Genomic DNA, 17,013 nt, shown 5'->3' on the forward strand with positions numbered 1-17,013 from the left:
GAAGGAGAGGGGATGGGGTGGTTTCTTTAGAGGAGAAAGACATGTGAACCAAAGGACAATTAAGGCGCCCCTCACTTGTTCACAGCACTCCTGACTATCAGGAATGGTCTGTTCTTATGTAGAACAAGTGGTGAAAACCAGGAACCTGTGTCCACTGCCAAGGACAAAGCCTAACAGCCAGCAGTCACTTCCAACAACTGAAAATCCTGCTCAACAATCTTTCACTTCTTCAGAAACTCCAGACACAACCCAGCTCCACCAGCTCCGGCGAGACTTTTATTTACAGACTCTGAGGTGAATTAAAACATAATTTCCACTTTGTTCAGCCACTGTTTTGTAGCTGTTGGGTGGAAAAAAAGGAGATTTCAGGGGTGATTATGTATTCAGTGGAGGCCCAAACACAGCCCTCATCACCCAGAGCCTTTGGTGGCTGCACTCACCAGGGACAGCAGCCATGTCACGAGGGCCTGGTAGATGTTGGCTGCTCCCAGCACCTTGTCAGGCACCTGCCCCTCACACTGATCCATGGCCACTTGGCCACAACTTGCCAGCCAAATGGTCAGCAGCAGCATCTCCTTTTCCACACTGCAGGATCCAGGCAATGTGGAAATAGCTGGCAAAAAAGAGGCTTCCTGTCCAAAAAAAAAAAAAAGACAGTATTAAAATGAAAGTCACTTGGATTACTGGAAGTGTATTCATCATCAGGAATTAATTATATTCATTGCCATCACAGGAGGGGCATTTAACACCCAGAGAGCATTTATCAAAGAGGGAGAATGAGCCATAAAAGCCAGGTTTTTCCATCAGTGACACCTGCCTGAGCACTGCAGGTTTTCTTGGACAGCTGTCACCTGGGTCCTCATTTAGTCACACACTGCCTGGTGAATGGAAGATTACACAGTCACAGCTGGAAAAGTGTGATTGAATTTATTCTGTATTCAAGACTCAGTGTTTGGGGTTTTTTTTTAATCACTGAAAAGCCCTCAAACAAACCTGATAGTGTGAAAACTCATTATTTTCTGCTTCACCTAACATCCCTAATTTCAGAGATGAGGTCACAGTTAAGGGAACTCACCTCCTTTCTTTACTTCAGCATTGATAGTTGGTTATTTAGGATGCAAATTCCCTCTCCTTTAAGAGAACTGTTCAAGACACAACTTTAAGCTTGAATTGTGGATTTGTAGTTTTTTGTCCTTCCACAGATGCTGCAGCTGTAATTATTGGCTGTGTTCTTCTTCCTATCTATATTCAACTTGCTGCCCCTGACATTTCTTTGGTAAATTAACCAGCAAGCCCCTAAAATCCCAAAGATTCTCCAGTACTGCTCCTCAATAGTTACCATCACAGAACCATGGAAGGTTTGGCTTGGAAGGGGCCTTAAAATTCATTTTCTTCCACCCTCTCCCACAGGCAGGGACAACTTCCACTGGACCAGGCTGCTCCAAGCCCCATCCAACCTGGCCTCCTGTTTTCAGTTGCTCCATGTAGCCCATAATGAGGATTTCTGCCCACACCTCTACATTGAATGAACCTTAATTTGATTTACCTGAATTTACTCTGAAAGCAAAGTAAGCTAAATCCAATTACAGTCACTTTAATTCTGAATTAAAATGTCCAAAAGTGTGTTTCACAACTAATCCACTTGACAAGTTAATGTAGCTTGACTTTTGTGCTGGTCCTCAGAACAGACAACTTCTTAAAATGGTTTAATAAGGACTCAAACTAAAGCAGCTCTAATGTGTCACCCAGTTTTTTGGCACCAAATAAAACTGTAAATTAGCAATAAAGGCAAAACAGCCATGAAAATGTGTGTGCTGCTGCAGATTTGTATTAATTCATACCCTGGGGTGCCAACAGAATTCCTCAGGGCTTTGACCCCTCCACTGAAATCCCCTGAGGAAGAGACCTTGGGAGAAACTCTGGGACCATGAGGGAAAAGTGACCTTCCCCTATATCCTGGAAAAGGATCCTTCCCTCCTCCCTCAGCAAGGGTGTGGGGATCAATTTAAGAGCTGATGACATAAACAGGATCTGTAAGTAATGTTTCAGCAGGAAATCTCCAACTATTCCAAACTTCCCTAGCCCAGCAGGTTTTCTGACCCAAATCAGATAAATTTACTCATTAAGGTTCTTTCTGACTGAAGTTCTGGTGAAGGTTGGACCTTCCCTCTCCTCCCTCTGGCAGCCTCCTCACCCCAACAGGAATCTAAGTGTAGAGCTTGAATAAATTCTGAAATATTAAGAGTAATGAACAAAAAATGAGCTAATCCAGTTTAATTCTGGACAAGAATAGCTGAAGAAAGATACAAGTGGGGCTTTCTGGGTATGGCTTCCCACAGCACTGCCCACTTTACCCCAGTCTGCAGAGGAGAGTTCAATCTGCCCACGTTACACTGGCTTTTATTTGTGAAGTATTAGGTTATAAAAAGCCCAAAATTACTGAAATGCTGGGCTATTTTTGGTTGCTCTAGCTGGAATTGTGCTGTCACTCAGAGATAGGCTTGCAGCTGATTGCAGTCAAGTGCCAACAATTACCAAAGAGTAAATAAGATAAAATTTCCTATTCCCAAATTCTTGCTATTTTATTTTGCAATTATAGTTTATGTCATTACAAGTTCCAGCCCTTCAGCTCAGTTTCCCAACCCCCCTCCATCCCCAGCTCTGGCCTTTTTAACTCTCACATAACACCAGTGCAAGGAGGAGCAGCAACCACAGTGAAATATCCATGATAATCCCAAAGGAAGCTACTATTCATTAAAAACTCATTTTAATAAGTGGAAATTTACCTCCATACTATTATTATTTTAAAGCAGAGCTGTTTATGATAACAGCAAGCCAAGGCCTAGTGGGCACAAGATTGCCAGCCAAGATTAAGATCACTTTCTTTCTAATAAAACAGCTCAGAGTGGTTAAATGATGCTTTGTTGATGTTTTTTAAAAGAGTAGTTAACATTACTCTTCCTACACATCCATGTTAGATTGGACAAAGAGTTTCAAAGACTGGGAAACATTAATGCCAAAGCTGTGAGAGGCTGGAATGACCAAGTTTAGAACTTCACAAAGGTTTCCCAGCAGAATCAACTCATCCAGTCCAAGGAGTTGTCCCAGTGGCAGGATAAGCTAAGGAAAAACCAATTTTTTTACTTTAATAGACACAATCTCTCCCTTTAAGGTAAATAAAACATCAATATTTCCCTCCCAGCACCTTTTCCAACACTAACATGGAAGCAAGGCAGCATGTTCCACCCAAATACCCTCCCTACTCCACTGGACAGACCCTGCAGCAGCAAAAGCTCCATCCAAACATGCCCTGCATGGAAAAGGAAGAGAGGTTAAACTCACAAAACCTCCTCCTTCACCACAGAGGGGTGAGTGAGGGGCAAGGGGAGGAATAGCAATACTGTCATTCTCATTGGCTGGAGGTTTAATCAAAATAATTGTTTTCAGCCCTGTCTAAATTTATCCCCCTATGTCATCTGCACCCTAGCTTGGATCCCAGATTTAAGAGGCAATCCCTGATGAATGGCAAATTACTGACTGCAGAACTCTTTTGCCAAAGGATGCATCTGCTGTGGGTTTGTAAATGTGAGCTGATTTCTAAGTGCTGGAGCAGCTCAGCTCATTTCTCTAATGAACCTTCCCCTCTCATTGCACAGCTGCTCTGGCATTCCATGCTCTGCCCTGCTCAGAGCTCCTGGTACAGGACATAACCATGATGATTGTGTGGTTATATCCCCATTTTCCACACAGTCATGTGGGAAATGCAGGATTTTTAGGACACATTTAACAATTCTGGCCATCTAAAGCAAAGCAGATTATCACTATTCCATGGCTTCTAAAAATTCTTGCATGAGATGAAGACATATTGGAAATGTCAAGTGTTTGTTCATTTTCATTCTGTGGGGAAGGAAAAATGATGACAATGCCATCTGTTAGATGATTTGAAACTCCACATTAAAGTGTGGAATAAACCCTGAAACCATTCAAAAAACTGCTTTATCACTGCAAAGTGGGAGCAAGGGGTGAGAATGAGGAGAGGATCTGCAGTTCCTGCATGCAACTGGCAGAACACCCCGGAATTAGGAAGTTGACTTTTCCTCACGAAAAGGAGAGTACAAGTGATGTTTAATGGTCTGAATGGCCTTTTTGTAAATGCATTTCTGTAGCAGAGTCACTCTGTGGCACCACTGCCTTTCTGAGCATCATGCTGAGGTTATGGATCTGAAAAACATGATGGGGGCAAGATGGCATTGAAATTTCTGATGTGGATGAAGCTCAGATTGCTCAAATGGAGGAATTATGGTGCTCTAAAGCAGATAACTCTGCCAAGAGAGGCTGCAGGGATTCAGGGAGCTGTGTAATGGAGCATTATTTGCTCTGATCTCCATAGTTTTCAATTCACTTAGGGCACTCCAGATCATGAGAATTTAAGTTAAAAATATAATAATAAACAAAATGTCTTTGCTGACAGTTTTCTTGCTCTGGACAATTATTCTTAGTCTTGGGTATGAAGAATAAAACCTCTTAACTGCACTAAGGGAATTCTCAGCTGCTTCACTGGAGTTAATGGCTCATCTATCAAAGATGTGGATAAATCTGGTCCATAGCATTTGTTAGCAGAAAGATGCTGTGGATCATACAGGATCAAAATTTTTTTGGTCCAAATTCAACAAATTAAAAAATCCATTCAAATAATCTGTAACAAACAGCTTTTTTATTTACATGTAATTTCTTCTTTATTTTTTAGAAGTAGGAAAATTTTCTTTAAAAGGCTCAGCTCAGGTAAACACTGACCTGAGAATTGCATTAAAATTTAAACCAAAGCAACACTGAGTCTTATTTGAGTTTGTTTGCTTTCCAAGCCATAATCATTAAAAATGAGAAGTGCCTTTTCCATGATTGGTGTTTACACTCCAGTAACACTTGGAGAGGCTCAGAAGGATTCCCAGCCTCATTGTGCTGGTGTTCTGAGCACATGTAACAAAAAGTTCCTCCTCTAATGAGTTTATACTCCTGGTTAATGAGAAGCAGCTGAAATGAGTAAAGGAAGTTTAATTACTTACACATTTCATGTGAGCATAAGACTGGGAATGGGGAACTTGTGCCTCAGTCCTGGCTCTGGAATGAAGGATTTCTCTGTGGAACAGTAAAGTGAGGATAAGATTTCCTTATCCTGGTCCCTGTCTAGCTGGATTCATTATCAAGACTCTGTAAAGTGCTCTGAGGAGGAAGAGTATAAGATAATCAATAAACTTTCAAAATTAACCTCTCTTCCTTTTCTGAATCCTGAAAGTGTTGTGGCCTCTCAGCCCCCTCAGTATGATCCTGTCTGCATCTTCCACTTGCTCTTCAAAGGGTTCCAGCCTGCCTCACACATGAAATGTGTCAGCACTTCCAGACCCTCCCAGGGAAGGGAATTGCACCTGCTCATCTGGAAATGCTGGGACAGAGCATGGAATTGGTCCTCAGCCATCTGAAATCTAGGCTGGCATCTGGAACATGCTCCAAGCTGGGTTTAAATCTGATGGGAATGGCTCTGCTTGGATACAACAGGAGATTCCCAGTGGGATGGAACTAGAGATTCCTTAAGGTCCCTTCCAACCCAAACCATTTGGGATTGGTTCTATGATTCACCACAAATTTATCACCTTGGGGAAAACCTCATTTTTTCTTCCCATCTATTTATCTTTTTTATTTATCATTTCCCCTGATACTCTATGGAAATCCCCAAAGAAATAAAGGAAATTAAAGGGTCTGGGGGAGGAAACTCTGCTCAGCTGTTTTATCAGAAAGTTTTAGCAGAGCTAAAGTGGCTTGTTCTACAGACTGTCAGCTTCCAATTAAAATGGATTGTATCCAGTTTGTCACAGGCTCTGTGCTCTTCCCTCCAGCTATAAAACACCCTCAAGACAACCCTTCAGACCTGTGAGTTTGGGGCTGTGTGATCCTGAGAACTTCTAAGTGCTTACAGTGCTCCCTGAAGCTGGTGGGAACTCCAGGTGCTTGGCACTGAGCTGGGCAGAGCTCTGTGTTTGCCAAATAAAAATAACTGCACAATTCTTCCACTCCATAATCTCGGGTAAAGCCCTGAATTCCATTCCTTGCCACTGAGAAGAATGCCCCATAATGAGTATTTGTGGAATAATGTGTTTACTAGTTGTGACCAAGATTATCCCCATGTGCTGAGATTTGGAACATGAGCCCAGCCTAAGTCAATGCTGAACAAGAAGTCACGAGGAAAACCAGGAGTGTAATTTAAATCCTGCAGTTCCTTTAACAGACAAACCTGTACATCCCCTTGGAACAACAGAGGGGCAGGTTCAGCCTCCTTTCATCTACAAATAGCATCAGTGATCACAGCCCTGAGGGAAGGCCAGGAGTTGGGAATTCTATTTTGGTTCCAAGAGAGAATCACAGCAGAAAGTGTTTGTTTCTCTGTGTAATTAAACGTGACTGGCACTTGTTCAGAGCCGTTGCAAACCCGGGGCAGCCTGGCACACTGCAGGACCTGAGGAGACAAAAAGCTCAGATATGGTTTTGTGTCCTCCTGCCATCTCTGGGATTAGAAATAGAATTTGGCTCGTGGACATTTTACATTATTGTCTTCAAGTTTAACGTGAACATCCTGCTAATGTGAATGGAGGAGTATTCAGGACCTCTACTGGCAGCAAGCTCATGCATGGAATCCTGGAAACTCTGCTCCTTTTCCTTGTATTAACCTTTCCCTTAAGCAACAGCAACCAATGTTCCCATCTGTCAAACTCAGGCAGGAGTGTATTGAGGAATAAGCCTAAACTCATTTTAATCACTTCCAAGATATGCCGAGGACTATAAAGGATTAAATATCTCACATTATCCTGGGGCCTTTCCAAACTGCAGTCAGAGAAACAGCACTGCAAGATCTCATTGCTTTATGACTCCCTGGCTCTTCAATTCCTCCCACAGCTGGAAAAAGCACAAACCTGGGAGCCATCAGAGTGCCTCTCCATGTTCACATGGAAGGGTCTCCATGGCTTTTTGGTGACCCTCTTGCATTCAGCACAGGTGAATTTCCTGGTTCTGAGCATTTCTACAGCAATCGGGCTGGAAAACCTCTGAAAGCAGCCAAAGGTTATGAAAGCAGCTTTACTGTGTGGCTCTTGGACCTGCTGTGGTGGTGTAAGCTGAACTGGGGAGAGGAGCACAAGGATTGTTGTCATCTTATTGCAAAGCTCCATCCCTTCTTGATGATTTCTCATGGGCATCTCCTTGCAGCACTGACTCCTTCCTCACAACACAGCCACCAAACCCCAACTCTCCCCTCACCCAGCTAACCCACTCTTTGGTAGCACTCTTCCTCTTGTTGGACACAGCTGTGGCCTATTAAGGGCAGGCCTGTTCCTAGTCTTTGATGATTAGTACAGCTGCAACTCCTCAGGTGTGGGACTACCTTCTGCACTATCTTTATTTTCTTACCTTCCATCCCTCCACAGAGGATGGGAAGTACAACCTGCCCTAAGAATGCTTCCCTAACATTCATGACTCTGGGAACACAGAATTCACAGGATGAATTCACAGAATGACCAGGCTGGAGGAGACCTTAAAGATCAGTGAGTCCAACCCATGCCCTTACACCTCCATTAAACCATCAAATAAACCATCCAGTCTTTTTATAAACACATCCATGGAGAGCAAACTCCCCCTGTGTGGAGGGAGGTGTTTGTAACACAGACAGGTCAGGCCTGGACTCTCTGCTTGCCTCTTAAGGCAGATCTCAGGTCAGATCTGTGCCATGCTGAGCCTCAGCTCCTGGGATTTGTGCCCACAGCCAGGGACAGCAGGAAGCAGCTACTCCAGCAAAGTGCTGTGCCAGCAATCCCCCCGTTTGCTTTCCCTGGCACCATGTGGGAAGATGAAGAGGAGGCCAGAAACACAGGCTCTGTGCCAGCTGCCAGCCACCCATGCTAGAAAAACATTTCCTTGGGATCTTCCATCTATTCCAAATGCTGTGTGCTGGGCTGGTGGCACAAACAGGAATCTTGGCCTCCTGTCTCTGTGTGCTAAGTTTAACTCCATCTCTAATTGCCTTAGTTTATTTTTAAGCCTTTCTTGAGTCGAGGCAGAGGGTTCATTAAGTACAAGAGATTTTAATCTTGTTTCAGGAACTCATTAAATGCCTGGCAGGAAAAAAAAAGGAGGAATTCAGGGGCCATCTGGTGGTTGTTGGGCACAGCACTGCTGGCCACAGCCTTGGCATCAGCCCAACAGGGAGAGCACCTGGAGCCAAGCAAACCCCAAACTCAGCTCTGGTGTCAAAAAAACATTCCTGTAGGAAATATGTGGTGATTTTTACAATTAATGGGGTTTTTTAAAGCTATATTAAAATAACAGGGCTAAATGCTGTTGTAATTACATTCACACAGATGCAGTTGCTTTGACCCAGGGTCAATGAAAACATTTGATCACAGGTGATTTGTATTACCAGGATCACCTTTGGAGCAATGCAGATATAGAAAAATTCAACTACTGTGTAACAAAATCGTTATAATCATAAAAAGATTTTATAGGTTTCCTCAGCTTCTCCAAATATTGTACTGCACCACATTTTGGGGGATAAATTGGCATTTCTGTAAGGAAGTGGCAAAAAACCTATTCCTTCATGAGTGGTTGATCAGGCCTTTGTCCATTCTTTAAGTGGAGACATTAATTTGACTTTCTTACAGTCCTTTTCCTTTATCCATTTTCCACCCAGCAATAAAAGTGGTGTATTTTTAAATAGTGCTGAGGCCATCATCTCAGTGCAGTCATGTGGGCAGCTCCAGTGGAGCTGGGGAGGTGCCCAAGTGCCCTGGCCCAGCAGGTGAAGTGCTGGGTGGGGATCCCAGGATCCACAATGTCCTTGAACAACCCAGAGAGGGAAGAAAAGGGCAACTTCCAATGCTGATGTCAGCACCATTGCCTCAAAAAGATCAAAACACCCATGGAACAGCAATGGCAATCACAGGCACCTATTTAAGGAAGACAGGTAAAGAATCAAAAGCATTTCACTGACAATTTGCAGATCAAGGCACCTCCTACTTAAAAATAACTTCTGGGGCCAGTAACTGAACTAAAAATACTTTACAAGTTTTGGAAATCAATCCCTACTTTCAGGCAGACCGTGCTGATGCAGGGTAAGTGTCCCAGTAGTAGAATGTCCAGCACTTCAGCACCACTCTGGATGGCAAATGTGGATTTTGTCAGGGATTTTCCCCTGAAGAAATACAGGATCAAAGAGAGAAAAAAGCCATCAAAGGGCAAGGAAGGATTTGACCATGGTATATTGGTAATTTTATCTTCCAGTTTGTAAAAATACTGAGAGTTTAAAACACTAAGACACAGAATAAATCATTTTCCATTCCTTCTGGGAACACAAAAATTGGAGAGAGAATAATTTAAATGAGACTTAATGAAAAGCTTTACAACTCTAGGGATAATTAAACAGCAACATGTACTACCTGGGAGTCAAAGAATCCTCACCATTGAAGATTTCAAGACCAAGTTCTATAAAGAATTCATTTTGTTGCAATACAAGTGGAACATCTTGTGGTTGAGAATTCTCCCTGACACCAGTGAGCTGAGTCAACAGGGTGTTAACATAAAGAACCTGCTGATTTTGACAAAAAGGTGATGGAGCCTGTGTTTACAAGATGGAAGGGAAAGTACCCACATCATCTATTTGTTAAGGTAGAATGACTCTGTTGTGCCTGGATGTTTTTGTTGTGTAAGGCAGCTGTAAGGCTAAGCTGCAATGAGATGAGGATCATGGTAATATAATTACTAATACAAGGTTAGCCCAAGTGATTGTGAATGCCAAGAAAAATGAGATGCCTCAGTGTGAGTCAACACATTCATTTCCCAACCACCCTGGCTGTGTAAGGGAGATAAAACTGTGTTTATGAGGGGCTGCTTACAAGGTGGCTCCTAATAGCTCTCCAACAACATTATCCTGTTCTGCCATATCATGATAAAGCAATAAATGCAGAATCAAGCTGAAGCCCTGCTGAAAACAACTACTTTTTTCCAATAATAAAGGAGATGAGTACAAGCTAAATTCTAGTTGTTCTGTGTGAAATGAATGCCAGGGCTGGATGGGCCTTGCAGGGGTTTGGCTGCAGTGTTCAAGGGCAGGTCTGACACAAGCTCAGGTGTTTCACCTCACATGGGGCTGCTGGAAAAGGAGCTCTGGGAAGCTGAGACATTTCCCTTGGTCCTGGACAAGCTGCAGAGCAGCTCTACCTCTGCCTGGCCTCACCCCCTCACCTGCACTGACTGTGGCTCCAGCTCAGCCCTGTTCCATCACACCAGACCCCCTGATCACTGGGCTGCCCCTGGGTCCTGCCCCTGCCTTGGCTTTCTGCCCTTCATCTTGCCCTTCCTCATCCCCACACATTTGCCAACTGGCCACCCTCACTGAGCTGCTCTGCTGCTGCTTTGGGACTGTGGCAGTGCCCTCCCTGCTGGCAAGGACTGCCCTGCCTGCCCTGCTCTCAGCTGCACACCCTGCTTTGTCTTCCCCAAAGGCTTCCCACTGCCAGAGGGCAGGGTTAGATGGGATATTGGGGAGAAATTCTTCCCTCTGAGGGTGGGGAGGGCCTGGCACAGGCTGCCCCTGCATCCCTGGCAGTGCCCAAGGCCAGGCTGGGATAGTGGAAGGGGGTGGAACAGGATGGGATTTAAGATCCCTTCCCACCCATCCCAGTCTGGGATGCTGTGATATCCTTAGAATAACCTGCTTGTGCTGCTCCTGATATAATATCAAACTCAGCTCTGAGTGTGGCAAAAGTTACCACCATTATCTGGATCCCACCTAAGGGGAATGTGACAGAAAACAACACCAGCCCCAAGTTACTGATCATAACAAGCAAGATGAATGCAGTGACAGATCAAACCCATTTCATTTTACATCCTTCATTTAACTGCTTTACATCCTGTGAGCATTCCTTCTGTCTCCCTCATCAATAACACTGCTCACACAAGGAAAGAAACCTTGTGCTGTTCCTCTAAACTGCTAACTCAGCCTGACCCTACAGCGAGGATCTCACCACCACTCTGCTGGCCTTCACAGAACTCCAGGTGCTTGCATCAGTTCTGAACCAGATTCAAAGGTTAAAATGTGGTTGGGGACCCAATTGCAGAAGAGATCAACTCATGCCAGTCTTAAATTTCACCAAAAGTTTGGGTGGGGCAGAGAAGAAAAAAAAAAAAAAAAACCAAACCAAACCAAACAAACAAACAAACAAACAAACAACCCACCCACACCCCCCCCAAAAAAAACCAAACAAAGAAACAAAAGCCCAAATAAATGAACCCAAAACAAAGCATTAAAAAACCAGGTTCTTCCCTGCATTATTTTTAAAACCAAGAGGTGAGCCAGATTGCCCAACTATTCAGACACCTCCAGACATGGACCTGACAGGCAGAACTCTTAGAAAGAACCCACTGATTTCCCAGGGAATTGGCACCTGCATGTCTTGAAAATCCACTGGATCTCAGCCCCTTCTCCAGCAGCTGAAGTGCCCCTGGAAGTGAATTCTCAGTCTCTCAAGTTCCCTCTCCCCAAGCCTGACTCTCAGAGTGAAGCTGAGGACAGAGTTTGACTGAACTGGGTTAAGAAAAAGGAGACGGCACATTAAATCTGCTTTTACATTTTAGACAAGAACTCTAATGTAACCCTAATGCAGCTTTTTAAATTTCCTTTGCCAGTCTTTCCCAGCACCTCAGCTACAGTAATTGCAGAGTTTCTAAACTTTCCCTCTGATTATTATTCAATTCAATTATTTATGTACATTATAAATGGTCAGAAGAATTCTGGAAACTGTGACAAGTGTTCCAGATCTGAACATCTCTCACTGCCAAAACAAAGGACCTACAAAACAAATTTGCAAGTGTGCTGCTCTGTCAAACACTGGGGCTTGTTCTTTGAATATATGTGTTTATATATAGATATTAGATATTTTCACTGAGACATAGCTGCCAAATTACAGGGGCTCTTAGTTTTAAATGTCAAAACAGTCAAAATTTTCTGTGTTCATAAAAAAAGAAAGAAAATAAAACCCTATTCAAATTCAAAGGGAAAAAGTGCTGCTATCAAAGCAGATTTCAAGTAATCTTACAAAGGACTGTTGTATTTGATAGATGATGTTGATACATTTTTTAGACTTAATTTTAATAACGAATATTTCTGAATATGAACTAAGAGCAGAATTGCCCAGACAACATGGTTATTATGGGTTGTGCAGATTTCCTTTTACCATTGGTGCATTGGGAGGTCAGGCAGGTCCCCTGGAGCAGGCTGGCACTGGAATGGGTTGGGTGGGAAGGACCATAAAGATCCTCTCATCCCACCCCCTGCCCTGCAGGGACACCTTCCACCATCCCAGGCTGCTCCAGCCTGGCCCTGGGCACTGCCAGGGATCCAGGGGCAGCCACAGCTGCTCTGTGCCAGGGCCTGCCCACCCCCACAGGGAAGAATTTGTTCCCAAAATCCCACCTTAACCCTGCCCTGTGTCCTCTTTTGTCTGTAACAAGTCCCTGTCCCTCTTTCTGGGCACTGGGGCAGTTTGCACAGGCAGCAGGAGCCTGGGCTGGTGAGAAATGTCCCTGTCCCTGCTGCCACAACTGGAACATCATCCCATCCCTCAGGGGAACATTTACAGCTCCAGTTCCAGCACAGATCCACTCTGAGCTCTGCTCCAGACAAAGCACATCACCAAGCCCATCCTCATTTTATTGGCAACAGCACAGCAGATATGGGAAATGACCAAACACAGGGCAATTCTGCATTGTCTGGTGCATTGTCAGGAAGGAGAGAGCAAGGCCCACGTGGGTTTCTGAGGAGCAAGAGAGTGTCTGCATCTTAATCAAGGCTAACTGGAAGTGGGTGGTACCTGCCAACAGCCAGGGAGGAGCAAATCCAACTTTTACACTCCAAAGCAGAGCTATGGGTGCTGTGCTCTCCTTGTCAAAGCAGGCTGGGAGAGGGAAACTCAGCTGGGAGATTTTAGTGCTTTTCTCCTCCCCACTGATTAATCCAGTGCTAAATAAAATGAGCTTTCAAATCTCCATAACCACAGCAATCAATTTACAAAACAAACCTAAATGGTCCAGCCCCAAATCTAGGGCTGTGAAGTCTTTCCACTTCTGTAAAAAAAAAGCTTTGTTATTGGCATTAGCCCAGAGAAATCATTATGGTGGATTCATGGTGGTTCTGCAGTTTCTCACCTCCTCTGGCCTTCTCACCTTGTGCTCAGCAGAATCAGTGCATGGATGAAGCAGGACTGCTTGCCATGGAATCATGGAATGGGTTGGGAGTGATCCTACAGCTCATCTCATTCCAACCCCTCTGCTGAGGGCAGGGACAAAGAGAAATCTTCTCAGGAGTAACAACAGCCCTGTCCTCCAAGCCATAGTTAGGCTTTGGCTAAAATCAGGATCATTTCATACCCCCTCAATCAGGAATAAAACCTATTATTAAATCCACAATCCTCAAAACCAACCCACAAAAGTGAACTATAAATCTGCTGGGAGCAGACAACAGGACTCAGCAGAGACAGTAAAAATATTGCACTTTTTAAGGAAGAGTTATGAAAAATCATGTGGGAGACTCTGGCTGCTGTGAAGTAGATGACACTGAGGCCACTGATTCCAGCAAGCCCTGACAGGTCAGAACTGCAGGGCAGCTGCTTGGGGAGCTCTCCCTGCACAGGAAGGTGGGGAATTCTCCTCCCTTAGTGTGAGAGAAGAGCTGTAGGGCTGCTCCTCTCCTCAGCTAATGGTGCTCCATAACAAACAGATTTGAAGCAATGCAATAAAAATGACATTTTGCTCCCAGCTGCCCCTGGCAGGGAGCCCCCCTGTCTTAGGCTGGGGCTGTGTGTTCTGTTCCCATCTGTCAGAGCTGGGGCAGTTCTCTGCTGTTCATGGGCAGTTTTTTCTTTATCTCTCCCCCAGCCAATCCTCCCTGCAGGAGATCTCTGCTGTCCATGGCCACTGAGTGTCCCTGCAGGGCTGATCCAATCCCATCATCCCATGGGGAGATGCTGCGCCCAGGGGAGGAGCCAAGCATTCCTACCTGGATCCAATCTGAGCCTGGCACAGCACAGCAGCCTTTGCCCAGTGCATTGCCAGAGGAGCAGCTTCTGCTGCCCTGCATGGCCAGAGGGAGCCCAGGCCCATCTCCAGCAGCCCTGGAGCTGCAGAGGAAAACTCCCCCCTTGTGCAGGATCCCTGCTCCAGCAGAGCCACAGCTGGCACTGCAGGAGGGCTGAGCCCCCATGGGATGGGGCTGTGCCACCCCCTGACACACAGGGGACAGGGCATGGTCTGACCCTGGCAGTGGTTTTTCTTTTTGTACTATTGCATTTGTATTCATTTTTAGTTTTCCTGGTAAAGAACTGTTATTCCTGCTCCCATATCTTTGTCTGAGACCCCCTTAATTTCAAAATGACAATAATTCAGAGGGAGGGGGTTTGCATTTTCCATTTCAGGGGAGTCTCCTGCCTTCTTTAGCAGACACCTGGCTGTTCAAAGCAGGACCCTGCCAGGCCCAGCCCACCCTGAGGCACTGACCCTGTGGAACAGGAGCGGGGTGTTCTCTGCCATGGGCTGCTTCCCCCACACCGAGCGCTGAGGCTGCCACTGCTCCAGCTGCTCCTGCAATCTGCATCTCCTCTGCCTCTCCTTCATCTCCTCTTCCTTTTGGGATAGCTCTCTGTCACTTCCTTCTCTCCTGGAAAATACACAGATGAAGCTTTTCACTTTGGGGGTGATGATCTGAACCACTTGTTCATCTGGTTGCACTTCTTTTTTTCTCGTATTTACACCACGCACTTGAGGGGGAATCATGACATGAAAGGCTAAAATAGATTTAGAGAGCAATTCTGGTGTTTGTGGGGAGACACAAGAACTTGCCAGTGGATGAAATCATCTTCTAAGAAGTAAAAGAACCTCAAAGAAAAGGAGCAGGGATCAAACTTCTGATAAGTGGTGATGATTTATCTGGAAATGCAAACTCCTTTAAGCACAGATGTGTTTGTGAGGTCTCACTCCCCATCTCCACACCAAGAATCCCAGTCTAGACCCATTTCCTTTCCTATTTGCTATAGGATATGACAGAGATAAAGTTCCCCTGACCCCAAGACCTCCCATCTTTCTACATCTGGATGCCCACAGAGAGATTTCATCTGCCATTTCTGTGGCAAACAAAAAGTTCAATTTCTTCTGAATTCTTCCAGCCCCAGGTGCCCCAGCAATAATTAGAATAGCAATAGAGAAAACTGAAATCAGTGCAAATCACTGAATTATCACTCAAAGACAATAAATAACCCACATTCTTGCCTGGCCATGGGCTGCCATCTCAGGCTAACAGGTAATCAAAATGCAGTTTAGTATTCCCGATGCAAGCAATGAGCTTAATGTCAGGAATTCCAGAGGGAAAAAACCCTGCAACCAACCACCTGCCATTTCAAGCAGGTACACAGGAGCTGAGGTGTCTAAGTGGCAGGGCAGGCAAGTGTTTAACTCTGACACAGTAATAGTCTCCAGAGCAGGCAGATCCTGAGTCTTTCCAGGGCTCATATGTCAAAGTCAGAATGTTAAATTTCACTCTGAAAATAGCAGGATATAACCTTTGAAAAGGCAGCATAATGGAGCTCTCCCAAACAGTTGGGCAGGTGCACAAGGCAACCACCTGATTTCACTTTGAAATTAGACCTTCTGCAGAATACACTACATTTAACTAAGCCCAGGGAGGCAGAGGCCCAAATAACTCTGCAATTTCCTCAATTGATATCACTCTTATTTCCACTCTTTAAAGCTTTCCAAGATATTCCTGTGGCATTCCTCACGGGTGTACTTTGTATCTCCAAGATCTTGCACTTTTCTTGTTGGCAGAGTCAGAATTCCTTTGTTTGGAAGAAGAAAAGAATTACAAGAGGAGATTGGTACATCTTCCAGTTTGTAAAAGGTGTTTTAAACTGAGACACAGAATAAACCATTTTCCATTCCTTGTGGGAACACAACAAAAATAAGCTTAAATTGGAGAGGGAATAATTTAAATTAGATTTAATGAAAAGCTTTACAACTCTAGGGATAATTAAACAGCAAAATGTACTACCTGGGAGTCAAGGAATCCTCACCTTTGAGGATTTCAAGACCAAGTTCTATAAAGATCTGCCAGGAGATATTAGATTTTACCTCACTCTTTATTGGCACAGGGAGACTGACCCTTCCAGACCTATTTTCTAGGAAGCTCTGCTTAGGAAACCTCAGTGCTGTTGTTCCTAAAGGAGATCAATACTGTGTTATCCTCCTCTTCTGTAGAATAAAAGCTAAAGAAAAAGGCTCCATTTCCAATGTCAGAAGTGCCACAGCTCATCTAATGCCAGGCCCCACTGAGGCTGCCTCTAAACCTTCCAGCAGTAGCTGCCAGGACTGTGTTCTTGCCAGGTAACAAATCCAGACACCCTCTTGCTGCAACTCACAGCCCAGGTAAGCAATTTTCTTTAATCCTGGACAATTAGAGAAGCCACATCCAAACCCTCTGATTACTTTCCCTGTGGGATACCTTGGCAGTTCTGCTGTAATTAGAGGACACTCTGGAGCATCTCCTGCATTTGGAATCTTCTCAGCTTCCATTTTCTTCTCTTTCTCTGTGTCAGCTCTGTCACCCCCACAGCTTGAAAAGAGGGGGCTTTCCTTGTCTGGTTCCAATCTCATCAGTTTCCTGGGAACCACCTCATTTGTCTCTTGCCTCACTTTACAAGATTGGTTTTGACTTTTATTAGAGGAAGCTGTGTCTTCCAGCCTTTCTGGATGCAGTTTCTCAGCTGGAACAGACGTTTTATGAAGAAGCTCCAAGGCCTTCCTACGGGCTGCTCGGAGTTGTTGCAGTAACAGGCTCTTCCCTGAGAAATTCCTCCTGCAACAGAAATAAAAACCTGATTTCATCAAGATAAAGCATTATAGGAATAAACTCAATCTCTGAGGAACTTC

The 17,013-nt window shown here is 44.6% G+C and overlaps 1 protein-coding gene across 1 annotated transcript in view; it reads right to left on the reverse strand.

Moving 5' to 3' along the window:
* The window catches only part of DNAAF8 (dynein axonemal assembly factor 8), a 98,309-nt gene that overhangs the window by 70,084 nt on the left and 11,212 nt on the right, over positions 1-17,013 (reverse strand). Inside the window, exons 8-10 of the mRNA XM_066560953.1 lie at positions 16,586-16,939; positions 14,590-14,749; positions 441-632 (exon numbers count right to left, since the gene is read on the reverse strand). Of these exons, the coding sequence (XP_066417050.1) occupies positions 441-632; positions 14,590-14,749; positions 16,586-16,939 (706 nt within the window). The remainder of the gene's footprint in view (positions 1-440; positions 633-14,589; positions 14,750-16,585; positions 16,940-17,013) is intronic.

The sequence above is a fragment of the Molothrus aeneus genome, chromosome 16 (assembly GCF_037042795.1).
Source record: "Molothrus aeneus isolate 106 chromosome 16, BPBGC_Maene_1.0, whole genome shotgun sequence".
Taxonomy (NCBI): domain Eukaryota; kingdom Metazoa; phylum Chordata; class Aves; order Passeriformes; family Icteridae; genus Molothrus; species Molothrus aeneus.